The following is a 24,346-nucleotide window of genomic DNA, read 5'->3' as shown; positions in this document are numbered from 1 at the left end:
TAGGGGTTAGCGCTGAAGAAGAATGGACACAGACTGCAAATGGCAGACCTTTCAAAATTAGACATTAGTACTCTTTCTCATTTAAATTGTACTGTTATATCAGCCACAGCATATGTAGCCACACATACTGTAATAAATGAATTGTTATTGCATGTAATACACTGTGCTGCCTGACAGGATTGGTAACTACTGTATGTACATTTCCATACAGAATGTATTGAAGTGTTCGATATTGTAGTGTGCTTTTAGGGTACACATATGTTGATTACATTTGTCTCGTGGATGAGGAACTGTTCCATCTTGAGTGTGTTTTATTTGTATGATGATATTATTTTTTAGGTCCTTCTTTCTCCTGTACTGTATTTTGTGGTAAATATTGATGACTATCTCTTGATGATCTGTTTCTTCTGCAGTGCCTGGGAATGAAGGATGTTTGGTGTTTGGGGATTTGAAGGAAAAGTCATGCATCTTCATGCAAAGCAGATTCCACCTGTATGAAGGATATTCACTTTGTAAGGTGAGGTGACGTATTATGAGCACAAACAGCCTGCAACAAAGACCAATAGCTTTGAAGTTACTTTGAAATTTATACAGTAATCATAAGGAGCACATTCTGTAGCTTTCAAAGATGTGCCATTTAATTGTTAGCTTTGTTTTCAAACATGGCTATCCACAGATGTCTGGCTTGTCTTTAGTTTATGAACATGACATGATTATAAAATCCTCACTACACTAGTGAGCTTTTTTTTTTTTGTTGTCTCTTTTATGTTAATAAACCTGGACTACACACGTACGACCATGAGTGTCTATGGCAGAAGTGGCCAAACCGTGGCTCGCGAGCCAAATGCTGAGTGACTCATACATTGTGGCTCAAATGAATCGAAGAAAGAATAATAAACAAAAATGAAAAGAGAGAAAAAGTAAAAATTAACACAACAAGTGTATTATTTTTGTTCTCTGTATTCACTTGTGTTAATTATTCTTTCTTCTCTCCCCTTCTATCTCTTCTCTTCTGTTTCTTTGAGCCTGTATCAGGGACGTCCAGTTAACAGTGTTCGCTGGCTCGCCGAACCCCCGGTCTCTCTTATTAATGAATTGCGCTTCCCTTCTTCTGGATGATATGCATTTCATTTTACCCCTCTCACGTGACCGCCCAAATCTGCCGTGCACATGCGCAGTAGCAGCCAGCCGTCAGCCGTCAGCCAGGACTGGCTGTGATTGGCTAAAAATGTCTGGATGGAGAGCAGCCGGTTAGCGAACACAGTGATCATGCGATTAGCGTGTTTGGGGAAAGACAGAAAACAAGTTTAAGCCGTTTAAATATTAGAATAAAATTCACAAGTCTAATCATCTTTGTCTAATCTCGTCTAACTTTGAAATACTTTGAAATACTCTTATTTGCTCTGCTTCGTTCTTTTCAGTTTTTAATCTGCCATTATTTTGTGCCATCTGTCACTTTTTTTATCCAGAGGCTGCTGTTTTTCAACAATGCTTTAAGTTACTTAAGCTCAGTAATATCTTGCTGTGTTTGGCAAATTTTCTTTTTTTTTTTTGTTAATTTACTGACCACTACTGCCTGTTTGGGGTGATCAGTTATTAAATATACCGTACAGTATATTTGTATTATTTATTATATATATATATATATATATATATATATATAGTATATATATATATATATATATATATATATTATAATATATATATATATAGCATAGCCAACGATCGGTTAGTCGAAAATAAGATTAATTGACTAGTCCATTATCCAGATATATTTATTCTAGGTGTTTTTATTATTTGTTTGTAGCTGATCAGTCTTTTAATAGGTCTATATAAATTATCTGCTCGTTATAAAAAATTATAATCTACTTCATTTTTTTTCCTTTGGCCTTAATTGTGACTTCCATTTAAGGTCTTATTTTTTCCTGTTCTTTTATAACTTGGGATTGATTTAGATTCAGGGATAACTTAATTTTGAATAAAAACACATTACAATTCCATTTGGTGTGTTTAATTTACAGTATTTGTCTTATTTCAAGATCTCACTTTTATATTATTATTTTTTTAATGTAAGAAATGAACAATTAAACGAACCTAAACTAAACCAAAAGATGAAATGCTTTAGCTGTGTTGTCAATTGAAAAAGACATGATGGCTGACATTCCTGACTAATGATAAAGTAATCAAAAAATTATCCACGATAAGACATTGCTGAGGAAACTTTTTGTATCCACTTCCAACAAGAAACAGATTCACTGGACAGAGCTTCTACCACTGAAGCTGGCCCCCTGTACCCAACCCCCTCACCTGCATCTGAGGTATGAACACCCAAAAATTTTGGCCAACAGCCACCACTGGCCTGCATGTTCAAGGCGAGCAACATTATTATGAATCAAAGCACAACACATTTTCATCTGAATATCCTCCTGGATCAGACAATGAGAAACAAACTGGCCTCTTTAGAAGCACGCCTGAGCAGCCAGCAGATGCTCCTTTCAGTGTTCAGTAAAGGAGCTCATTTAACAACGCAAGTGAGTTTTGTATGGAATGGAATATGACTTGTGCCAAAAGTCCTTATTCAGATGAATTAATCTTTTTATAAAATTGGAGTGTTGGCGCTAGACTACAGAATGCATGTTTAAATGATATATTGCAGGTATAAAATTAATATTAAATTTACATATCTTACATCTCGTCATGAGCAGGTACTGTAATCCCTTTCAAAATAAATCCAGCATTCAGATCTTCAAGGGAAGAGCTTGTCAAAAACAATCCTTACAAAAATGTGTGTTTTTATGTGGTGTTTTTAGTGAAATCAGGTCAGTTAATGTATTTTGCTTCATAATAACTGAATATATTTTATTTAAAGTGCGTAATGCATGCAGTATAAACAGAAACAATGGAAAAACACCAGTGTGTTGCATTTATAGTTTAATACACCGTAGCTCTACAGTACAATAAAAATTACACAGAAACTGCAATGCTCTGCAAAGTTTCCCCTTGTTATTGTGTATTTTGCTGACATCAAGGGATAACAACTACTGCACAGAGTTATAATGTTAGAGAATTGCAAACATTTTTAAAACAATGCTAGTATTTAAAATGTCTTGCTCACAAATATTTCAAGTTTTACAATGTGTGTCTTTGGCTCTCAGCCATATGGAAATGTTGGTATTCAGCTCCTAAGGTCAGGAAGTTTGGCCACCCCTGGTCAGGGGGTGTATATATGTAATTGTACATGTATTGCTATGGTGGGGTATTCTGTTTGTATTTGTGTTGTACTGTTGTTATTTAAATGTAGGTTTATTTTGACTGTTGTTTTAGGTTGGCAGGGAAGGGTTAAATGCCTTCCCTGCCAAATCACTTGACGTGCATACTGAATGATTAACAAGCAAGCGAGCCCAGGCATGGCTGTATAAAAGAGGCAGGTACCCCTCAGTCTGGGTTGGGGTTTGTTCAGAGGAGGAAAGTAAGTTAAAGTGATACAAATAACAATTGCTACTCGTGCTGGCTTTAGACCAGCCCGATACTTGCGTGTTTGCTTTATTGTCTGTTTGTTTTATTGTCTGTTTGTTTTGGCCATTGTGCCCTTTTGTTTTGAAAAGTGTTTTGTTTCACCCTTTTTTTTAATAAACATGCGCAACCACGCTTCACAGTGTAGTGTCTGTGTCTTCCTGGTGTTATGTTTCCCACAAGCCATCCTTGTCACAGTTGCCCATGTGTTTATTTCTTAAATGCACATGTCTATATAAAGCAGTTGTAATGAGCACTGGCTGTATTGTCTTAGCTAAGGCTGATCTGAAAACTGATTTATGTTTCACACTTTATTTTCTTTCTGTTTACGTCCATTAGCTCTTAAATCTGAGTCCTGTGGGATGTTGCATTGATGGTAATAATTACCTTCATTTTGTAGATTGAAATTACACTACAGCCATGAAGTCAAATAAAAATGTAATTTGGCCTCACTCATCGGGAGCTCCCTGGCTGCCTCATTTTGTATCAAGTATAATTGCAAAGGGAAAATATTGAGCTAATTCCAGTATTTTTAAGAAGTACCTAGTGAAACTAGCAGTAGTATTTGTTTTTTTGTTTAGTTTTTTTTTTTTTTTTAACACTTCCAGTGTTCTGTCTGATCACTTGCAATTCAATAATACTATTGAAGCACCACAGTGAAGGGTACAGGAGTTAAGAATGGTATAAATACTGGAGCAAGCCATTCATTAATGACAGTGGTGGTCTGTGCAAATAACAGGCATCTGAATGACAGGCCAGTGTGATCTGCTTGAGTCATGCAGCTCACAAAGACCCCTCTGCTCCAGGTTTGTTGAAATTAGACCATATTAAAATTGTCCTTGAACTTTGAGCTTTAGAATTGAAGATGATTTGCGTCTCTAGGTTTCTCCAGACAAGTGGTTATTTAGGATTTCTTTAAGCAATATCCTTTTTTCCTTTTCTATGGTCTGTCAGGCCATGGATGACCATGATTGTCTGTACTTTTTCACTGTAGAACAACCACAAGTCGAGATGAATCTTAACTGCAAGAGCTGCAGCGAACAGATTTGTCTGGAATCTTAACAGCCTTGAGCCCTTTGGAGCACAAATAAAGTTCTCAAGCGTTTAGCACTGTACCTAAAAAAGGCTTGTGTGGAGCTTGTATCTCAATATCAAGCCGGAAACTATGAACGTTTTGTGACGTTTTTTTTTTCCTGTGTCATGTTGTCTGCATTAAAAAATAAGCAAAGCAATGAAACTTAATAAAAAAACTGAAAAAAGTTTAAACATTTTAAATAATATATACATAAATAAGATGACTGACCGTCAGATAATGTGGACAGAAAGGTTTGGCAGTAGGTTTTAGTAGGTGTAAGAATTTGTAAGCTAGATAAGACTTGTTTTACCAACACATGTGCAGTAATATTTGTAACTTGACAAATCTGACTCCCACCTCAACATGCTTAGTAACTTTACATTAAAAAAATACAGTAGTAATAATTACATTTAAAAAAAATCCAAAAAAAATTGCAAAACTTACTTAAAGCAACTTTTTTTTTTTTTAATACAGAGTAATATCTTGCCTACCATTTTGAAACTAGCTCCTATAACACACTGTTCTATAGCTGCTAACATTCATTATGTGGTGACACGTGTCAAACATTATTCCTGTAGCATTTTAGCAAACAGTAAGTGACTTATATGGTGGGTCAATAAATATATTTTTATTCAAGTAGTCTATTTTATATTCACCTCTGTTTGCCTGAGCAATGTAATGGGGAAGAAACAGTTTGTGGTATTGCAACAAGAAGTCATACTGCTCAATTGGATGAGGTATACAGTGAGAAAAGTAATCAGCATTGAGTCAAAGGTGCTGGAAATAATTCCTAAAATGATCCAACCCTACATAGTTTAAAATGTTGCAGTGGAAAAGTGGGGTGTAAGTGCCTGTTTTTTTTAACTTGAGCTGGAATCCCATAGACTATCAATGAGCCTGAATGAACCTGTTTGCAAACGGTATCAAGGTTTTAATTGTAAAATTCAAGCCTGTTTGCGGGTTGAACACTAAAGCAAGTGCAGGTCTATTAACTACTTTGACTATTACGTGTTTGAGCTTAAAAGACATTTTATTTCCCATATTAAATGCACGTGTCTGTGTATTCATTTTAGTCTTTTTAGACATCTAAATAAAATGATGTAGTTAGAATGTACACTTCAGTCATTACAAATGTTATTAAATTTACAAAGTGATGTCAAAGCAGAGGAAATAAGAAATGTAAGGTCTCTTGTTTCTAAACATCTCATGACAAGTAGCATTGATGTGTACTGCTGTACAGGTCAGGTAATCTTCACAATACCTTCTTGTACAGAATTGTCAAACTCCACCTTGGAGCCCAACTTCTTCGACTTATGTCTACATAAATATTTAGGTTAACTATTTTCCATCTTTCTGTTAGAGGGATGGGATAGTTTTCTAAAAGTATACCAATTGGTACATTAGCTTAACTATACAGAGCATATATCTTACTTCTAAGGCTGTCAAACAGGGTCGGTCTGCACTTATTTTAATAGATATGTGTGTAAGTATATAAAGACAGAGGGTTCAGATGGAGCTTACTCTAAAGCACTTTATCAGAAAGCAAAACATAATCTTTGAGCCATACTTCGTGTTGCAGGCCCTCATTTGTCAGTGGCCCCAGGCCCTGAATGTACAGGTGATTTTCCACTGGCTATTTTTCGAGCCGAGCGAGAATTAAATCATGAAACTCTGGCCTAACAAAACATCTGAAACTAGCTAGTAGCTGAGTCGGTCCAGAGGCCGGGTTCATGATTTTTAGCATTAAGCTGCGGCGTCTAAGTCCAAGAATCTTGTTCAACAGATCCAAATTACTGCTCCCTCTCAAATAAGCATTCTCCTTTTTGAATAATCAGCCCGTTGTTGCATTTCAGTTGTATTCAGTAACATATGAAGAATAAAAATGAAGAAAAACACAACCATAATCTGGATCCACCATTCAAAACTCAAATACTGCGCCTCTTAATAAAGTATCATCTACATGCGACTCCACACATTCATTGCGTGTGACGTCAGCTGCATGGCTTGGGTTCTGCGTGGAAAAACAACCAGGCTCCCCCTAAGCTACACCCGACTGGCTTGGTGTGGTCCCTCCACTGCTCGGGTGTACAGTGGAAAAGAGTTTATATACACTACATGTCTTTCAAGGCTTTGTTTCTTCAGTTCCTTCTATATCTATTTATTTTTAAAAAATAGCTAATAACACCTTCACTTGCAAGGCTGTAAACCTAAATATGGTTATTATCCAAGGCTTACTCTTTGCTTGCGATGAGAGTCAAAGCCATAAAGGGGCCAGTTCTGCACAGCAGTAGAGACTTTAGGTCCTGAAAGCTAGTCAACAAGGATAAGTGACTTTATGGGAAACTTTTGCAATACAGAAATAATCTATTACATGGAACATTAGCTTTTTCTTTCACTATCAAGTTGTTAAGTATGAAGCGGATTAGAATATATTATCTTTATGAGTTAACTATAGTTTAGGCTTTACCATGTGTACCATTTTACAAGTTTAGGAATTTACTTGGCAATAAAATACACAGTAGACTCATTTCAACAACAACGTATGAAAACAATATGAGTGTGATAGAAGTTTTGCTTGAATGACCTGCTAACATCAGAAGATGTGGTAATCGTGAGAAGAAGCAGAAGCTTCCAATATATTACTGTATTACTATTTGTGTACTTCATACTTCAGAACAGCAAAAGATCAAATCCAGCAGCACTTGTTTATCTAACCCCTTCCTTCACAGGTTCACCTGACAGAATGAGAGTGACGCTTTTTTTTTTTTTATCAAACCTCCACAAGATATTACGCTGCTGAACCAGAAAAAAAGAAAAAAAAATCTCCAGCACTATTATACCAGAAATAATCACTAAAAGCACATATGTGTAGTATAAAAATATAATTTCTAAATAACATAACATTTGTTATAAACTGCATCCAGTTTATATTGCAATGTAAGTTACCGTACTGGGGGGGGGAGGTATACTGTACTGTACTGTATTTAAATGATATTTAAAGCAGTGAAAAATACATTAAGACAAAATCAGCAAACCTACAGTTTGTAGCACTGAAAACTACAGTAATGGTAAATGAAAAAACATCTAAACGACTATGGCACCACAATATGGTATGGTGCTGTTAACGTACGATGAGTACCGTCGGCTAGCACTTGCTTTTTCTTTATTAAATGCAATATCAGCAGTAATACAGTACTGTACATTTTAACTTTAAAATGTTTCTAATGGCTTGTCAACTGGTAACGGGTTTAAATCTATGGCAAAAGCACTCTGGATCGCGAAAGGGAAAAATCTCTCCAATTACTTCCTCTTTCTTCGCCAATAAAGAGGACTGGGCTGTCAGGGCAGCCAACCAATCTTTAAACTGCTCACAGTCCCATCCCAGAACTACTGGTTCCGGCAATCGAGGACATAATCCTACCTGCACCTGCGTCACCTGCTGGCCAATAGTCATACACACATTGATCTTGGGATAGGAGGGGACATCCCCATGAATACATTTAATATGCACCCGTCCCAATATACGTTTATACCCCGGTGAGATTAGGCTCTCTTGTACCATCCACTGTCACAGGAATAACAAAACCCTTGTGCTGAAGTGACTGAGGTAATTGAACTTGCCTACCTGGTCGGCTGAGGTCACACTCCACGGGACAGTCTCGGGCGAGTTGGCCCGCCTCCCTGCACGTCCAACACCTCGGTGGGTTAGTTTCTCTCCCCAAAGTTTTGAAAAGAGGGGGAAACACTGGAGCCATAAAAGGGGCTCGCCGATAAGGCGTCTGCGCGAGACCCCAGTCCGACACTGCAGCAGCCCGTGGGTATCCCCACCCTGCCTCAGTTCCCGGGCTGGGAGCTCCCACCGACACCCCCCGACCAAATCCTAGACTACCCCTTCCCCCCAGTCCCTTCGCCCTCTCCGGGGCCGGTGGAGGGGACGATCCGGGAGCCGCACTCCTCCCCGGCAGTTTCACAGGCGTTGGCTCTGCTGCCTGGTACTGCTCAGCTAGTTCGACCGCCTGATCCAGAGTATCTGGTGCCTGTCGCTGGACCCATAGCCGTGGACCCGGGGTCAGACACTCCAGAAACCGCTCCACCACGGTCAGCTCCACCAACCTAGCTTTGGTGACCGCGTCCAGGTTCAGCCAGCCCATGGCGTAATCCTTTAGCCGGTGGGCAATAGCTCGGGGGTGCTCCCCCGCCTCAAACGGCTCCTCCCGGAATCTCTTACGGTAGCCCTCCGGGGTGGCCTCCACATGATTCAGGATGGCTGCCTTTAGCAGGGGGTAATCCAGCATGTGCTCCGGGGACAGTGTCCTCGCAGCTGCTTGAGCCTCCCCGGTGAGTTGGGGTAACAAACAGCTAGCCCACTGGGCATGGGGCCACCCGGCCGAGATCGCCATGGCCTCGAACACCTCCAAGTAGGCGTCAGGTCAATCCTCGGCCGTCATCTTGGTGGGTCTCTGTAGGGAGTGGTCTGGAGCTGCGGGTCTGGCCGCCCCCTGCACCGCCGTTGTGAGCGTCTGTCGCAGGAGGTCCATCATTGCGACAAACTGGGTACCATCCATTGCTAGTCTGCTCCTTCTGTAGCTGCACTGCTTGGGGCAGTGCCAATGAATTCCACTTCTGACACCATGTGTGGAAGGGTGGTGGGTAATTCACTGACACAGGAGACAGACAGGTGGATTTGGCAACACCGCACAGGTGCCCAGTTTTATTTTCGGGGTGCTGTTTTTCAGTTTATCCTGCAGATGGCGCTGTGGGTCCGTGGTCTGATTTACCAACGATGGTAAACAGAACCACGGGCATATCAAGCGATGGTACACAATACCGGCGCCTTGCAGGTGCTCAAAGAAATAACAATGAAAACAGAAGGCAAAAATAACAAGGGACAAAATAACACAATAGCAAAACTACAAATAAAAGGTGCTGCACTCTGCAGCAATATCCCGGTCGCCGCTGCCCGTGCGACCCGGATCTCCGTCCTACACTGTCGGTTGCCTAGCCTGCTCTGTTATATTTTTAAGGGGTCTGCCCAAGGGTTCCCCGCTCTCACTGTCTCACTGTGACACTTTCGTGTCTTTTTCTCTCCCGGCTGGTTCTCGGTCCGTGACCAGCGTTTCCGCACTCTCAGCAAGTCTATAAGGGCAGACCTGAGGAAACAGCAGAGCGTTATTTTATAGGACCAACAATCACCCAAGACTAGCCTCCCAGCCATTCAGAGACGGGGAAAGTCCACACACCCACTTTCCCACCTCCCCGTGTCACTGCCATGACTCACAGGCGGTTGTTGGGCGACTGCCGCCCTCTTCCTGCAGCCCGTGAACATGCCAGCAGAGTCAGCTCAGATCTCTCCCTGCTACAGTTAGAGAGAGCAATTGAACCAAAAACCATGAATTGTAAATACTATAAAATAGCGCTTCATGCCTCCAGCAGTAGCTCTATTCACTAAGATAATTATATGCACAAATAAAGCGAGCTAAATGATTAGTTTGCAAGTTGTCACAACACGCTGAATTGTGCATGAGGTTTACAAACACTGGCCTCTTTTCACCAAAGTGTTGTTGCTTAGAATTTTTTTTAGAAAAGTTTACCAAATTTAGTATTTACATTTTTTCTTAGATCGTGAGTGATTCCTCAAACTGTCATTTCAAAAAACATCGATATTCAGAACACCTGTTCTGTCGGATTTTCCACCTGTTTCATGTTTTCTCTATTAACGGCTTCCATTAATTCAGGCATGTTGACATAACGTGTTTATTCACTTTCTGTGCTCTTTTTAAACAGTCCAATGATTGTGACCTGCTTGTTCGATAATTGTTTAGCATGAACTTCAAGTTTGATGTTCATGTTTTTGTGTACTGCACTGTCAAGATGCTTGTCAAAGTACCTTCTTAGACAATCCAAAGACACATTACAAATTGAGCAAAACAGAATCCCACCATCTTCATGCAACGCCCCTTTTTCGTAGCTTTGACCTTGATCTTCTGTTGAAATTAATTTAGCTTTTTTTTTTATTTGTCAACTGTCTGCAATTTTTATGTTAATCATACACTGCAAGCTAATAAATCAACAATATCTAAACAACCATTTTAAACCTCCCACCTATGACTCGCATCTTATGTCATTAAACAGTATAAGTAGTGTTCCGCATTTTCAGTTTTTATCTTTAAAAAGTTAATTTTACACATATTAAACTAGGGATAAAATAAGTTTAAAAAAAAAACTAGTTTTAAATTGAAACATATGTGAAAATCAGGGGAAAAAAATCTCAGAAAAAAACAACAAAAAAACACTTTACATCCAGAATATGATGAGTAGCGGTTCTGATTTCTGATTAACAATGTCCCTGGTATGTATGATGATCATAATCTGTGCAAGTTGAAGCCATATTTTCCCAAGCTAGCTGGTACTTTGTGAAGACATCAGCACAAAACAAGCCAGGTTTATTCGCCTTGAAATTATAAAAAAAAAAAAAAGAAAATTGATAACTAAAGCATCACCATTTTCTGTCAGATATTTACGATTAAGATTGTCGGTGTTAGGCAGTGTTTTACTACAGACAGTTCCTTCACACAAAGTTGCCAATACAAAGCTCTCTGCAATAAACAGTGGCTGACCAGCAAAGCACAGCGCTCTGACAAACTCATTAACACAGTCATTCTGCACTTTCTTTTTATTAAAGCACATGTAAAAGCAGGATGAATGGATTGCTTGTCTCTCAGTTCACTTTCTTGTTTTAGTTTCATGTGTCGCTTATTTTTCAGTATGTTATTTTATTGTCTGCGTGAACATGTACCTCAATGCAGCAGTATTGCAGCGCTATGCATCCTCTGCCTCATCTGAGCCTCTTTTGCTATTTTTGCTTTTTGTATACTTTAAAACATTTGTTTTGTTATATATTACTACAGGTGCAGAGCGTGTTCACGTGTACAGAACACACAAAATAGTTACACTGTATTTCAACACGTGTAAGGCTGCGTGACAGCTAACACTTGTTAGGCCGCTTGTTAGCTGAACTATAAAAAGGAAGGCGCGTGTGTGCTCGGGGGTTCTTGAGGTTCTGTGTGCAACTGGCTTAATGAACGACTTAGATTTTGTACGGTTCTCCTTGTCTGGGCTCTCTTATTTCCAGACCCACAAGACATAACATGTTTTCTTAATTCTGATTTACGTTTTCTCTCCATTATTCATCCACTAAAACTATTGTATTTTTGCGTAAGTATTTAAATTTAGTTTTTGATCAAGCTAGTAGTTACTACGCCCTGCACTTGCCACAATAATCAGACTTTGATTGGCCAACATAATCAGGTGATAGTGTGTTTGTGAAGTGACAGAGAACCACGTTTGAATGTTATTTGATCCTCTGACATCTAAATGTTTGCTGTATCCTAGGATACAGTGTAAAACTGCTTATTGCAATGTTGGAGTCAAAATAAAACAGCATTTTAAGCTAAATATTGTGTATTTCCTAGAAAATAGTACCGGGAAAATATTGAATAATAGACAAAAATTGGTTAGAAATCAGTAAAACCGACGTCCAGTTAAAAAAAATAATCCTGTAACTCTATTGTCGTATTTTTTATACACAAATAAGCTTACGTGATTTGAAAAACATCACTTACAATACAAGCAACTTCTTACACTACTTGGTTTGATTAAATTAGTAGTACACAACAAAATATGAAAGATGATTCATTTCAACAAACAATGACAACTTTTTAATGAAAATATTGTAGCCTACTTCAATCTGAACATTGGCCTGCTATATTATTGTAGCAATCTCGGTTAACACAGGAAGGCGCCTCACACAGGACAAGGCAATCCACAGACAGGCGGAGGGCGGGCGTGAACCTGGGACCTCTCGCACGAAAGCATAGCGCCGATACCTCTGTACAAAAGAGCCGGCTCCTTCACAAGGAGTGTATATCGGGCTTATGTCTTTGTATGTGATTACGTGATCTACCAGCCCTGCTGCTGCCTTCCCCCATGTACGCTACACTCTCCCCTGCAAGCCTCAAGTCCGCCCTGGACTTGCTCACCAGGCTACAGTCCGACGAGTGCGTACCTGTGTCCACTTCTGACACCAATGTAGCTATCTTGGTTCCTGCAGGCAAAGACCCTCACACAGGGTGAGGCAATCCACACAGAAGCGGAGGGCGGGCGCGAACCCGGGACCATTCGCACTGAAGCATAGCGCCGATACCGCTGTGCAAAAGAGCCGGCTCTTTTGCAAGGAGCATATATCGGGCTTATGTCTTTGTATGTGATTACGTCACCTACCAGTCCAGTGCAGAATATGTGCCATCTGAGAATAGGGTGACCTCAGTGCTAGGGCCTGTCGGGAAGGAGAAGGTGTGCCAGCTGTGGGAGTGACACCGGGTGGCAACCTCATGATAACCACACAATCCCGGTCCAGGAGCCAAGGGTGCAGCGGAGTGCAACGGAGCCATATATGCTCTTCAGAGAAGACAGTATGAGTTGCTTCAGTCCACCCTTCCTGACATAAAAACATACTTGTCAGAACACACCGCAGCAATGCAGAGCCAGAGTGTTGCATTGAATCGCATGCTACAGCACTGGAAGAGGTGGGGGACGGCAATCACTTGCTGGTGTTGAGTGTCTCTACACTCACTGCCAGCTTCCAACGTGGTGTTGACATGTTCCCCCAATTGCGCTAATGACCACAGTACAACGCCAGGTAATCCAAGCACCTGCGCAGCATTGCCACCAGCTCTGTCTTCAATGTGTCTCCGTAGGATAAGGGGAAGTGGGCGGGGAATGTCTTGCCCTAAACACTCACATCGTCCTGTGATATGGTTAAAGAGAAAGTAATTCTGTATGTTTAACTCTGCAAATAAACATTTGTTGGTTCAACTTCATATACCTCTGGTTTATGTTAATCAAATGTTATCTAAGCACATCACTAGTTCCGTCAATTTAAACATTTTACATTCCAAAAGGTGTTCGGGGAACCTTTTTTGTTAACGTTTAATTGTATTTACCAACTCGCTGGGGGTACAATACGCAGAATAATATGTCAAAATACAAATTACTTTCAAAACATTGTATTCTCCAATATAAAATATTAGAAATTACAAAATACTCTGCCATTTGTGTTTGTGATACAAAATACTTCAACATTAGCATGTGCATTACAAAGAATATATGGTGGGGATTCTTGAGCGCATGAAAGTGTTCTCTGTTTGTTTGTCTGTCTTACATTCAAGTTAAATATGTACTTGCATTGAAAATAAGTGTGGATGACATGTTATCTCATTACTCTCCCACTGGTCATGTTCTGTTTCTCCTTGATGTCCTCTGCAGGGGGGTCAGCATCAATATTGGCATCGTCACTATCCCCTGCTAGTGCATTGTTGACAGCTATGTTATGCAGAATGCAACATGCAACAATTATTTTGCACACTTGTAGCACACCACTGGAGCTAGCTAAAGCAACTTTTCAACACTCCAAATATGCACTCAATAACAGAGTGTGTAGCCACGTGTGTTGTATTGTACCGAATCTCTGGCTGCATTTAGGGGTCCAACAACGATGTAAGTAGCCAAGGTCTGATCCCGTAACCAGCATCACCTATGAAAAGCATTACCAATGTTAGCAAATTGCCCATGCTTACTATCATTGAGATATAAAATACATATTATAGCCTAAATTACTTCCCAAGAAGCCAACCAGGTCCATATACACCCTCATCCAAATCGTCACAGAGCCCAAACTGTCTGAGAATATACACATCATGTGCCGAACCGGGATAGCTGATGATCACATTGAGAATCTCATTTTCACGTCACGCACCATTTGTACATTAACAGAGTGATAATGCTTCTGATTATTAAAAATATGTTAAACTTGATAAAATTATTAAATGAACTGGGAAGGTGAAGACTAATGTAAGATACTGTAAAGAAAATAAAATGCATATTTTTCATGACAGGCAGTCAAATACATGATTTCTGTGAAGCACGTGATATCGTGAATTTTCCGGTGCCCCTACATATAAGGCTAAGTATGATCTGTGCAGTTTGTATCTAGTTATTACCATCTCCTCACACAGCCCAAGTAACGTCTGCCTGCTCCGAAATACTCTCTCCCTGACTCATCTTCTTGCTCTCCTGTGCAGCTCTTCTGCTGGTTCTGTGACACCACCTGTTTTCAATAAGCGGTACTTTTATCTCACGCTGAGGCACCTAGCAAAGTTAGCGCCCTTAAGTGAATGTGGTTTGCATATCAAATACCTCCCATGCGGTATTTTGTGACGTAAGTTGTATATATTTCCATACATTAACATTATTCATTATATTTAAATGACTCGAACGCGGTACTTTTTCCACGCACTAGGTTGGCTGCCACTGGTTAGTGAATACAGCAAGTGTACAAAGCCCACAGTGACAACTGTGAGTCTAACAACTCACAGTTGTGTGTACTCTAGTCCCATCATTTTCCTACTTATTTAAAAGAGCCTATTTGTAGTTGAAGGCTTAGGCCTCTTACCTATTATTTTCAAGGCACACCTTTTAACTTACAATTTCCATCCACCAAAACCATTCCTCTGTCACTGCACTGAAGATGTATGAATGGCTCCAGCTCCCAAGAAAGCAAACTTTTAGAGTGCTGTGACGGGGTACACCCCTCCCCTGTGTGTATTTTGTTTATTTTGTATTTGGTTTGTCATACTATTATTTAAATGTACTGCTTTATGTGTGTTTTATTGTTATAATTTAAAGTAGTTTGGCAGAGAAGACAACGTTTGCTTTACAATCTTTGCCAGACTACATCTCGTGAGAATGTGTGGTCGGCAGAGAACAAGATTGACAAATTGGCTGTCGGTCACACAGATGAGAAAACCTGCTCAGAAGGTAGTCGAGGGATAAACTAGGTAATTGATGGCCAGTTAATCCCTCGACTGCAATATAAAAACCAGCAGCTTTTGCTAACTGGGGTTGGTTGTTCAGAGGAGGAATGTAAGAGAGAGATCTCTAAAAAGTAAGAATGAAAACAAGTGCTACTCGTGCTGGCTATAAACCAGCATGTTACTTGTTCAAATTTATTGTCTGTTTGTTTTGGATACTGTGCCATTTTGTTTTAATTTCTGTTTGAACAAAGCATTTATTTACAACAAATATGCAAAGCAGCGCTTCATACCTGACGGAGCGGTGACTCTCTTCCAGGTCTGACGTCACCACAAGTCATCCTTGTCTCTGCATAATTATACTGTTTAACACATTGGTATTAATGGGCCACCTGTTTCCTTTTCTCATGGCAATCAAAAATGCTATTTTGGGAATGACCAGCAATACTGACAGACAGGTTGCTTCACTGATATCAAGGTACTGAAAACCAGAAAGGTTACAGACACTTTGGGAAGAAAGAAGCAACGACATATGTTGTCATTAGTTGACACTTTATGTACCAGACAAGATTGACTATCTGTCTGAGTTCAAGGGCTTTACAGCTTGTGTGAATTAAGAGCAAATACTGTTTCACATTTCATTTCATGTCGCAGTACCTGTCTTGTAATGTTTTGATTTGTTGGCTGTGTCTTGTTTTGTTGTCTTGTTTTTCTGCCTTGTGTTGTGTTTTGCTCATTATATCTAAAGTTAATACATTTCTTAATTTCATATAAAAACACATTCTCTATTTCTGCTGAACTTTCTCATAATTATGTGTAAGTGTTAATGTGGCCAGACTTTAATATACTCAAAGACAAAACTATTACCTTTCATATTTAGTTTCTTTTCAGGCCTTTAATATACTTTGGATGGAGAAGCCTTTCCATTTGTCAGATGCTATAGATCTAGTAATTCTTGATTAGGCAATGGCCAGGTCACTAAGCCTGACAGCAAATCTGATTCATCTGCTCTAATGTTTAATCTTGTGTGGCCAAGGATTTCATTAGTATTTCTCAAGGATCATATCTAGGTCTGAAAAGCTAGTGCGGCATGTGTTTTCTGCAATTGGCTTGAAGAAGAAAGAGCCACTGTAAAGATGAATGTCTTTTAATCTTGAATCTGCCATGGCAACTCTCTAAAATCTGAGCATTATAATACAATACTGTGCATTGAGCAGTAGGTTTGTTATCGGCTCAATAATGTGTTTGTTTTTAGATTTATACATTCACCCAACATTCATTTAGCCTGTTTATAATTTGACATCATTATGTGTTTAGGTTACTTGACAAATCTGCGGCACGTAGAATAATTTACAAGTAAACAGGTTTGAGGTCCTTTCACACCAGGGTCCAGTACATTCATTTATTGCATACTGTACATTAGTACTCATATTTTTCAAGTAATTGCCTTTAAGAAGTATTTATCGGCAGGTATTAAATACATCAAAACACACCTGTTTCTCGTATTGATTTCAAAACATGAAAGGCTGCTCTTCCCTGACCTTTACCAATCAATAGCAATTAACTTCTGCATTGCATGTTTTAAAAGCCAACTGAAAGCAACTATTCCTCTCTTCTGGGGTGCTGACATGTTTACTGCTGTACAGAGGCCATAAATTGACAATGAAAATATGCTGTAAAAATAGCAAATGCAAGTAAATCATCACATAAACGTGACCTTTCCTTAAACTGGAGCTAATCCTGTGGAAAGTGGGATATGAATTTCTTTGTCGAGTTTAATCAGTGACAACAGTTTGTCCAGCACTAATCCTATAATTCACTGCAGAGATAATGTATTTCTAAGGAAACTAAGGAAAGTGAAAAAATATATGCATGTCAAAAGGATAAAATAAAGGTTAAGACAAATAATAATTTGTAAAATATAAACTTGTTTTAGCTGGTTTGATTACGACAAGTTCTACATTAAATACCACTGTCAGCTTGTTACTGATTGATACTCAATAAAGGGAAACCAAGGGTCTCCATTGTTTCTTAAGCAATGAACCCGTTTTTATTCCATTTACTTAATATCTGTCAGGTAATTTCTTAAAGGTAATTACTCAGAAAATCAGAGTATCCATATAGCCCTACTAAATATACATGGAATATTCCCATGTATATTTAATTTTAAAGTTATTATGAATTATTATTTCAGCTACTTAGTGCTGAAAGAAAACATCATTCTGTACTTTGTGTGGAATGTTGCATTCATTAACAGTAGATCCTTATGGTGATTTGATGCCTTTGGAGTGAAGGCATCTTGACAACATGAAAACGTGCTGGGCGCTGGCGCTTTGATGCCATGTGCTGGGTGTGAAAGGACCAACAGTCAACAGGCTGTTTCATGGATGGCAGCAGATTTTAGGTAATAATGATTTTTTTTTTTTTTAAACTGAGGTCCCCATCCAATAATGACTCTTGTGTGGGGTGCAGGGTGAGCCGCACAGTGGGAAGTTGGCTGGTTCATATCCTGGAAGTGACGAGTTTCTGATTTGGATTGGGTCGGCTACTGTCAGTATATAGAATTTAAGAATAGAAAGTAGCTGTAAACAGCATTGCTAGTGTTGACAATTCTGTGTCAGCTCACCAGCTCCCCATAATTGAAACTTTCAGGATTTCAGTAGCAATAATGCAGTTGGAGTAGCTCTGTTTTGCATTTATTCTTTTTAATCATGTCACGTAATGCGGATTATTGCAGGGGTAAATTAATTTACAGTACAATGACCCTCAAATGACTCCTTTCTACTATTTTACCTGTGCTGTTAATATTTGTAAAATGTATAGGAAGCACATGTGTTATATGCAGATTTTTCTTTTTGTATAAACCTACTCACACTGAAGCTTTGTCTTGTCTGTCTCAGTTTTACTATCACCGTTTACCATACCTACTGTTGTTCATTTGTGGCAGTAGAAGCACGTACCACAGTAGCTTTATGAAAGGCAGATGTACCCCATTGCAGCAGTTTTGCAACACCGCACTGAAAGGATAAGAAATCACACTCTAAGGAGCTTTATTCAAGTTCATTACTCAGGCACTAGACAGGCCGCAAAATGCACAGTTACACACTTTTAATAATAATACTTTAGTAATTCTGTATTACATTATTTTGCTAGCTTTTATAAAGCACTGACTTTGCTGTTTTTACAAGTGATATCATGTGATATTTTTATTAGTTTGTTAGTAACTCATAAACCATAAAAAAATACTTTTACCCTAAAAGTACTGTTTGAAGGAATGTTTTGTAAAAGACACTTTTTAAAGCCCATTTTGATTCATTAAAGTGTGTAGCTCATGAGACATTTTTCAAATGTTTTAGAGCGGGTGTATTAGTTTATTCTTATGTTCCAATATGTTGTTTAGCCTAAAACAATAATGCAAATCACATTTAAAAAAAAAAAAATATAGTCCTTAGTTTTGTGACTAGTGCCCACTATCATTATTTTTTACTTAGCGGTGAACCATCAAAACACTTCTTTCACTTCCGTGCCCCTGTTAAACATGCACTGTACTATGTATCCATTCCAAGATTTCCACTGCGAAGGAGCCACTGATATTGTATCATCCACCAGGGAAACAAGCTTCCTTTCCTTTCCCCTCACCCTGTTTTTTGTAATAGATATTAATGGTACCATTCTTCTATTCAGAGGAAGGTCAAGGTAAAGCGCCATGAAAGGGCTTTGGCATTAAGACGTGATTACCAATTACAGCTCTGCACGTGGCAGGATGGTGACTAGTTCCCTGTCTGGCTACTCTAAAGCTAATTAGTCTTCCGATAGTCACTATGTTCTCAAGGACAAATGGTATGTACATTGAACAAAGCCAGTCATGTTTATACATATAGTAATTATTTTTTTTATACACAACATATTTTTCATTTACTTTCTTCACTAGGAGTCTCTAAAGGATTAAAAATAGAATGATGTGTTTTTCACTGTATCCTAGCAACTAAAAGTCAATAAACATAGAATTACAATTTGTTTTATTGCAGTGTTACTACACATACATGTTTATCTTGGTAGACTGAAATTGAATTTGTTACATTCATGTTCCACTTACAGTATTGGAGTTGCCCTCAGTGCTGCTTTAATAAGAATATGACTATGCATTATAGATACTGAATAGCATTTTCTTTCTAGAGGTATTTTGATGTTGCCTTTTTTCTTCTAGGTGACTTTCCCAGTGAGAATATTTAAGCTGTTGGGGGTAGAGACTATAATTGTTACAAATGCTTCTGGGGGCCTGTGTGAGGACTTCAAAGCAGGAGACATCATGATCATTAAAGACCACATCAACCTGCCTGGCTTTGCTGGCCAGCACCCACTATGTGGTCCCAATGATGAAAGGTAGGTTCGATTAACATAGCTGCTCATATTTTTAAACACTGTAGCACTGTCAAAAAACTGATTTTTATATAATAGTGTACTATATATTTGCCATGCTTATATAACACACACACACATACACACCCTGGTAGCATTTTATATTAAGGTGCTGCATATTAATATTTTTTAAACATTTTATATATTCATGTGAACTTAACATGCAGCCTACAGCACTCAGTATTCCCTGGTGGTCTCCCATCCAAGTACTAACCAAGCCCAACATTGCTTTGCTTAAGCCTTGCATGGTAAGTTCGATTTGAAGAGCTTTTTGCCGTCAGAGACGCTGCCCAGGGGTCACTACAAGGAAGTAGCTCTTCTTGACCCCTTTATAAATATATAATAGGTGCTTAATAACTATGTTACATAATGTTAATAAAATACTGTAGATGGTTTATAACCATGCGATACACATAGACAGAATTACAGTTTTATAAAGGAGACAGTTTTTAGCCACCTTTTCTAATTTGGGATGTTTAAACGTAATTCTGTCTATGGATATTGCATAGTTACAAACCATATACAGTGCTTTATTAACACTCTATAAAATAGTTATTAATATCTGTTATGTATTTATAAAACATTGGTAAGCCACACCTTAATATAAAGTGTTACCAACATACTCAATACTAGCACATCCTTTGTGAAAGGAGACTCATTGCCTCAAATAGTTTTTTGAACAGCTTTTAAATGTGTGTTCCTAACAACATCAATTACTATAATGTCATTAAAGGTTTGGAATCCGTTTCCCTTGCATGTCTGATGCTTACAATAAAGACCTGCGGAAGCTTGCACTTGACATCAGTGCACAACTTGGCTATTCTGACTTTGTTCGAGAAGGCGTGTACTGCATGGTCAGTGGACCAAACTTTGAGACCATAGCTGAGGCCCGCATGCTGCACATCCTTGGAAGTGACTCTGTGGGTAAGTCCATGTGTCCCATTCTAGAGCTTTCCAGGCAGGGATGTCTTTGGAGTTCATTACAGTAGAGTAACATGCTTCAGAAAGTCATGGTTCCCATGGCAACCTTTGGAGGTGATGCCATGGTGATTTCTTACACTGGCTGGCAATTATTTACTAACTAATTTAGGTAGGGAATCTCACTATATATTTGGTAAATACTTCTTGTTAACTGTGATTGTAGAGAAAATGTGTGTGATTGCCACAATAAAATGCATTGTGCAGAAAGCTGCATGATGGCTTCTAGGTTTTATGAAAAAAATAAATTAAAACCAGGTCAGATTAACCATACTATTGTTGTGCTGTTTTGTAGTGCTACTATAAATCTTTAGCATGATAACATTGGTTTATGTGTAGCTTTAAACATTCTTCAGGGCCATGAAAAATGTAGGGTTACTTTGTGCCCTGCAACTGAAAATGTACTTTGTCACAGCTTACTTATGTGCCAATTACTACAAAATGTAAGGAAGTGGTCAGAAATTACAAGAGAAGAAGGGGATGACCCTCCCTTTCCCCACTTCCAGAAACTGGCTGACCCAGGCTATTAAAACATATATGATCTGGATGGATTGTTTTCCATCTTGATGTTCAAGATGTTTGATGATGTCCATATCAAAGCTTACCCAGATAAAATCTTTCGTTAAAGCTTTCATTAGTTTTTAATTCTGTAAATAGTGAATGATGGCAGTCTTGATCCAGTATTGCCAGAATTACCCACAGAAGAGAGCTTCTGAGCAAAATCAATCAATAAAGAACCCCAGTGTACTCATGGGAAGGACATCTATCAGAAGTAAATAAACCATGTGTAAAAAACTGTTACCCACCTTATTTCACCTGAAAAACCCAATGTTTTTTCTTTATTAGTATATCAATAAACTCTGATTTGTACATATGTATTGATGTTAACAGTTTCAAATTTCAGTTTTCAATATTTTTGAAAGTGTTTGCATAGAGTTTGCAAGTAAACTGTTTACATTTGAAAAACCTATCATTTTAATCACACAAATGCAATCTACAATCAGAAACACATCTTCATTAGATATTAACGCTGAGGCATTTGAATAGCTTTAGTTAAAATGGATGGTTTATTAAGGATTCAGCGGGAGTCCAACAGTGTTTTTTCTTCATAATGTTAATTGTCTTTTAATTAAGAAACCACCTCTCCTTATCTATTCAAGGGATGAGCACTATTCCAGAAGTCACTGTAGCGAAACACTGTGGTTTACGTGTGTTTGGACTTTCACTCATCACCAACAAAATATCTCTGGACTACAGCAGGGAAGAGAAGGTCAACCACGAGGAAGTCCTTGAGATGTGCAAGATGAGGGCTGAAATGTTGCAGAATCTGCTCAACACCCTAATAGCCAAATGCAATCAGGTTGCTGGTATAAACAGCAACTAAAACCATAGGGCTTGAAAGAAATTCTCTTAAATATGTAGTGGCTACAATTCACTGCAGCAAAGATCTGCAAATCATCGCTAGACCAGTAAAACCTGATAGGGGAAGACTCCTATATAAGTTGTTGCATGAAGCTCTTAATATTGTCATAATTGGTCTATACGAGGGAGTCCATCAAAGGCTTTCCCCAAACACTTAATCACAGCTAACAGAATAGTTCCTTAAATGTTCTCTGCCATGAACATCCACTCATTGTATGAGTTTCAAATGTGCAAATTTGTATTTTCATTTTAGAATATGATACAGTATCTGGTACTGGTCAAAGTTAAAGAAATCTCTATTTGAAAGCCATGCTATTTGATTGTCTTGCACATCCTCAGTAATTTCACCTGGAAAATGAAATTATTCCCACTGCTTCACTGACATGAAATGAACAAAGAAGTAGCAGGCCTGGGTGGCAAGGCAAGCAACTTGGAACTTTCTTTTACCTGGCGTATGCAGTACCAGCTTTAACCTGGTGTATGTAGTACCAGCTTTAACCTGGTGTATGCAGTACCAGATGTCTCGTTTAAAATAAAAACACACGTTTACTTTCAAGACTGCACTGCCAAATGTTAGTGCAAAATGAGTAAGATTTGGGGAAATATTTTGTTAGCTACAATTAAATGAATAGCTCTTGCCAATTGTGTTTTTTTTTTGCTATCTTACTAAAATAGGTTTCATGTGTGGGGGTTATGGGTCCAAATGCCCTGCAGTAAATTGTTGACTCACACTGTAAATGCATAAATACAGTATATAACAGAAAAGCAGTATTTATACATCAAGCCCAATTCTGCATGTGCTGGAATTCAAGCATGAGGTACTGTAGTTAAAAAATGATATTGGATATGTCCTTTGGACAACCTGTTAACTGGTTGACTAGTTTTGCACATTTAGATTGCTCGCTACCTTATTGATTGACTAAATATGCACATGTGGAATGTTAGTTACTTGTTTGATTTATAAAGACAAATAAAACCCACCATATATATTTTTTTTTTCTGTAACTAAAGCATCATTAATCATTAATAACAACATTATTGTTGTAAGCCCTTATTTCCACAACCCTTATAATCCCCCTTCACAGTGTCCTTTACTCCTACCCTCTATTTCACCACTGTACTACCACTGAATGGTATATTGCAACCATCACCAGAAGTCAAGCTGACATTGGATGAAGGAGGGAACTCCCACATTGAATCAACATAAGCATACCTCTCTTTGTCTGTGCTGTGTTTTGAGTTTCCCTCCACTTCCCCAAACTCCACCTCATTTCCAGCCTTGCTCAGGGCTTCCTCAAATGTAAGCTGTCAACTAATATTTTGAGGCAGCACACAGTGCCTCTGAAAGTCAAGATCAAGCTCCAAATCTAATTAAACACAAATAAATCACATACCCTGTCCTGACTGAATATATTTTTTAATATATATTTTAAACTAAATTCTTCTAAGGTACTAAAAACAATAACATGGGTAAACAATATAAATTCTAGTGACATAGCAAAGTGACTTCGTGACATAGCAATATGATGTAACCCAGGAGTCTTCAACCCTGATCCTGGAGAGCTACAGCGTCTTCTGTTTTTCATTTCAACAGAGCTCTGTTAATTAATTTCACCATTATTAGCTTAATTAGTCAAAATGAACAGGTGTTCCAAATTTTCAGCCATTGATGAACAATAGAAAACAATAATATACTAAAGAATTACTCAAAATAGGTCTATGTTACAAGAAAGTGAAACTGTTATACAGTATCAAAACATTGCTAATACATTTAGAAAACCACTATCACAAATCATATTTTGCACAAATCATAAGCTATGTGTACAAACATCATACAAAAAAATGAATACAAAAATATAGCTGACAAAAATGATCACAAAACAAAGAGCAAAACAAAACACAGAAAGGTCCTATCTGGTGTCTGTACATTGGTCCATAGCTGAAACATGTGTAGTTTTAATTTTACCTTGAGAGTTCAGTATATCTGTTCGTAAAACATGTAAAAGGTAAATATTAATCATTTTATAATTGACCATTTCCTACTATCATTTGTAAACCATATAATTTTATT

General features: G+C 38.4%; 1 protein-coding gene across 1 annotated transcript in view; it reads left to right on the top strand.

Moving 5' to 3' along the window:
* The window catches only part of LOC121313195 (purine nucleoside phosphorylase-like), a 35,591-nt gene extending 11,925 nt beyond the window's left edge, over window positions 1–23,666 (top strand). Inside the window, exons 3-6 of the mRNA XM_041245499.1 lie at window positions 414–517; window positions 19,664–19,839; window positions 20,609–20,799; window positions 22,014–23,666. Of these exons, the coding sequence (XP_041101433.1) occupies window positions 414–517; window positions 19,664–19,839; window positions 20,609–20,799; window positions 22,014–22,237 (695 nt within the window). The 3' untranslated portion in view covers window positions 22,238–23,666. The remainder of the gene's footprint in view (window positions 1–413; window positions 518–19,663; window positions 19,840–20,608; window positions 20,800–22,013) is intronic.
* Window positions 23,667–24,346: the final 680 nt, after the last annotated feature.

Source organism: Polyodon spathula, chromosome 3 (assembly GCF_017654505.1).
Source record: "Polyodon spathula isolate WHYD16114869_AA chromosome 3, ASM1765450v1, whole genome shotgun sequence".
Taxonomy (NCBI): domain Eukaryota; kingdom Metazoa; phylum Chordata; class Actinopteri; order Acipenseriformes; family Polyodontidae; genus Polyodon; species Polyodon spathula.
The sequence above is the reverse complement of the archived record's forward strand: the minus strand, read 5'-3'. Positions and strand labels throughout refer to the sequence as shown.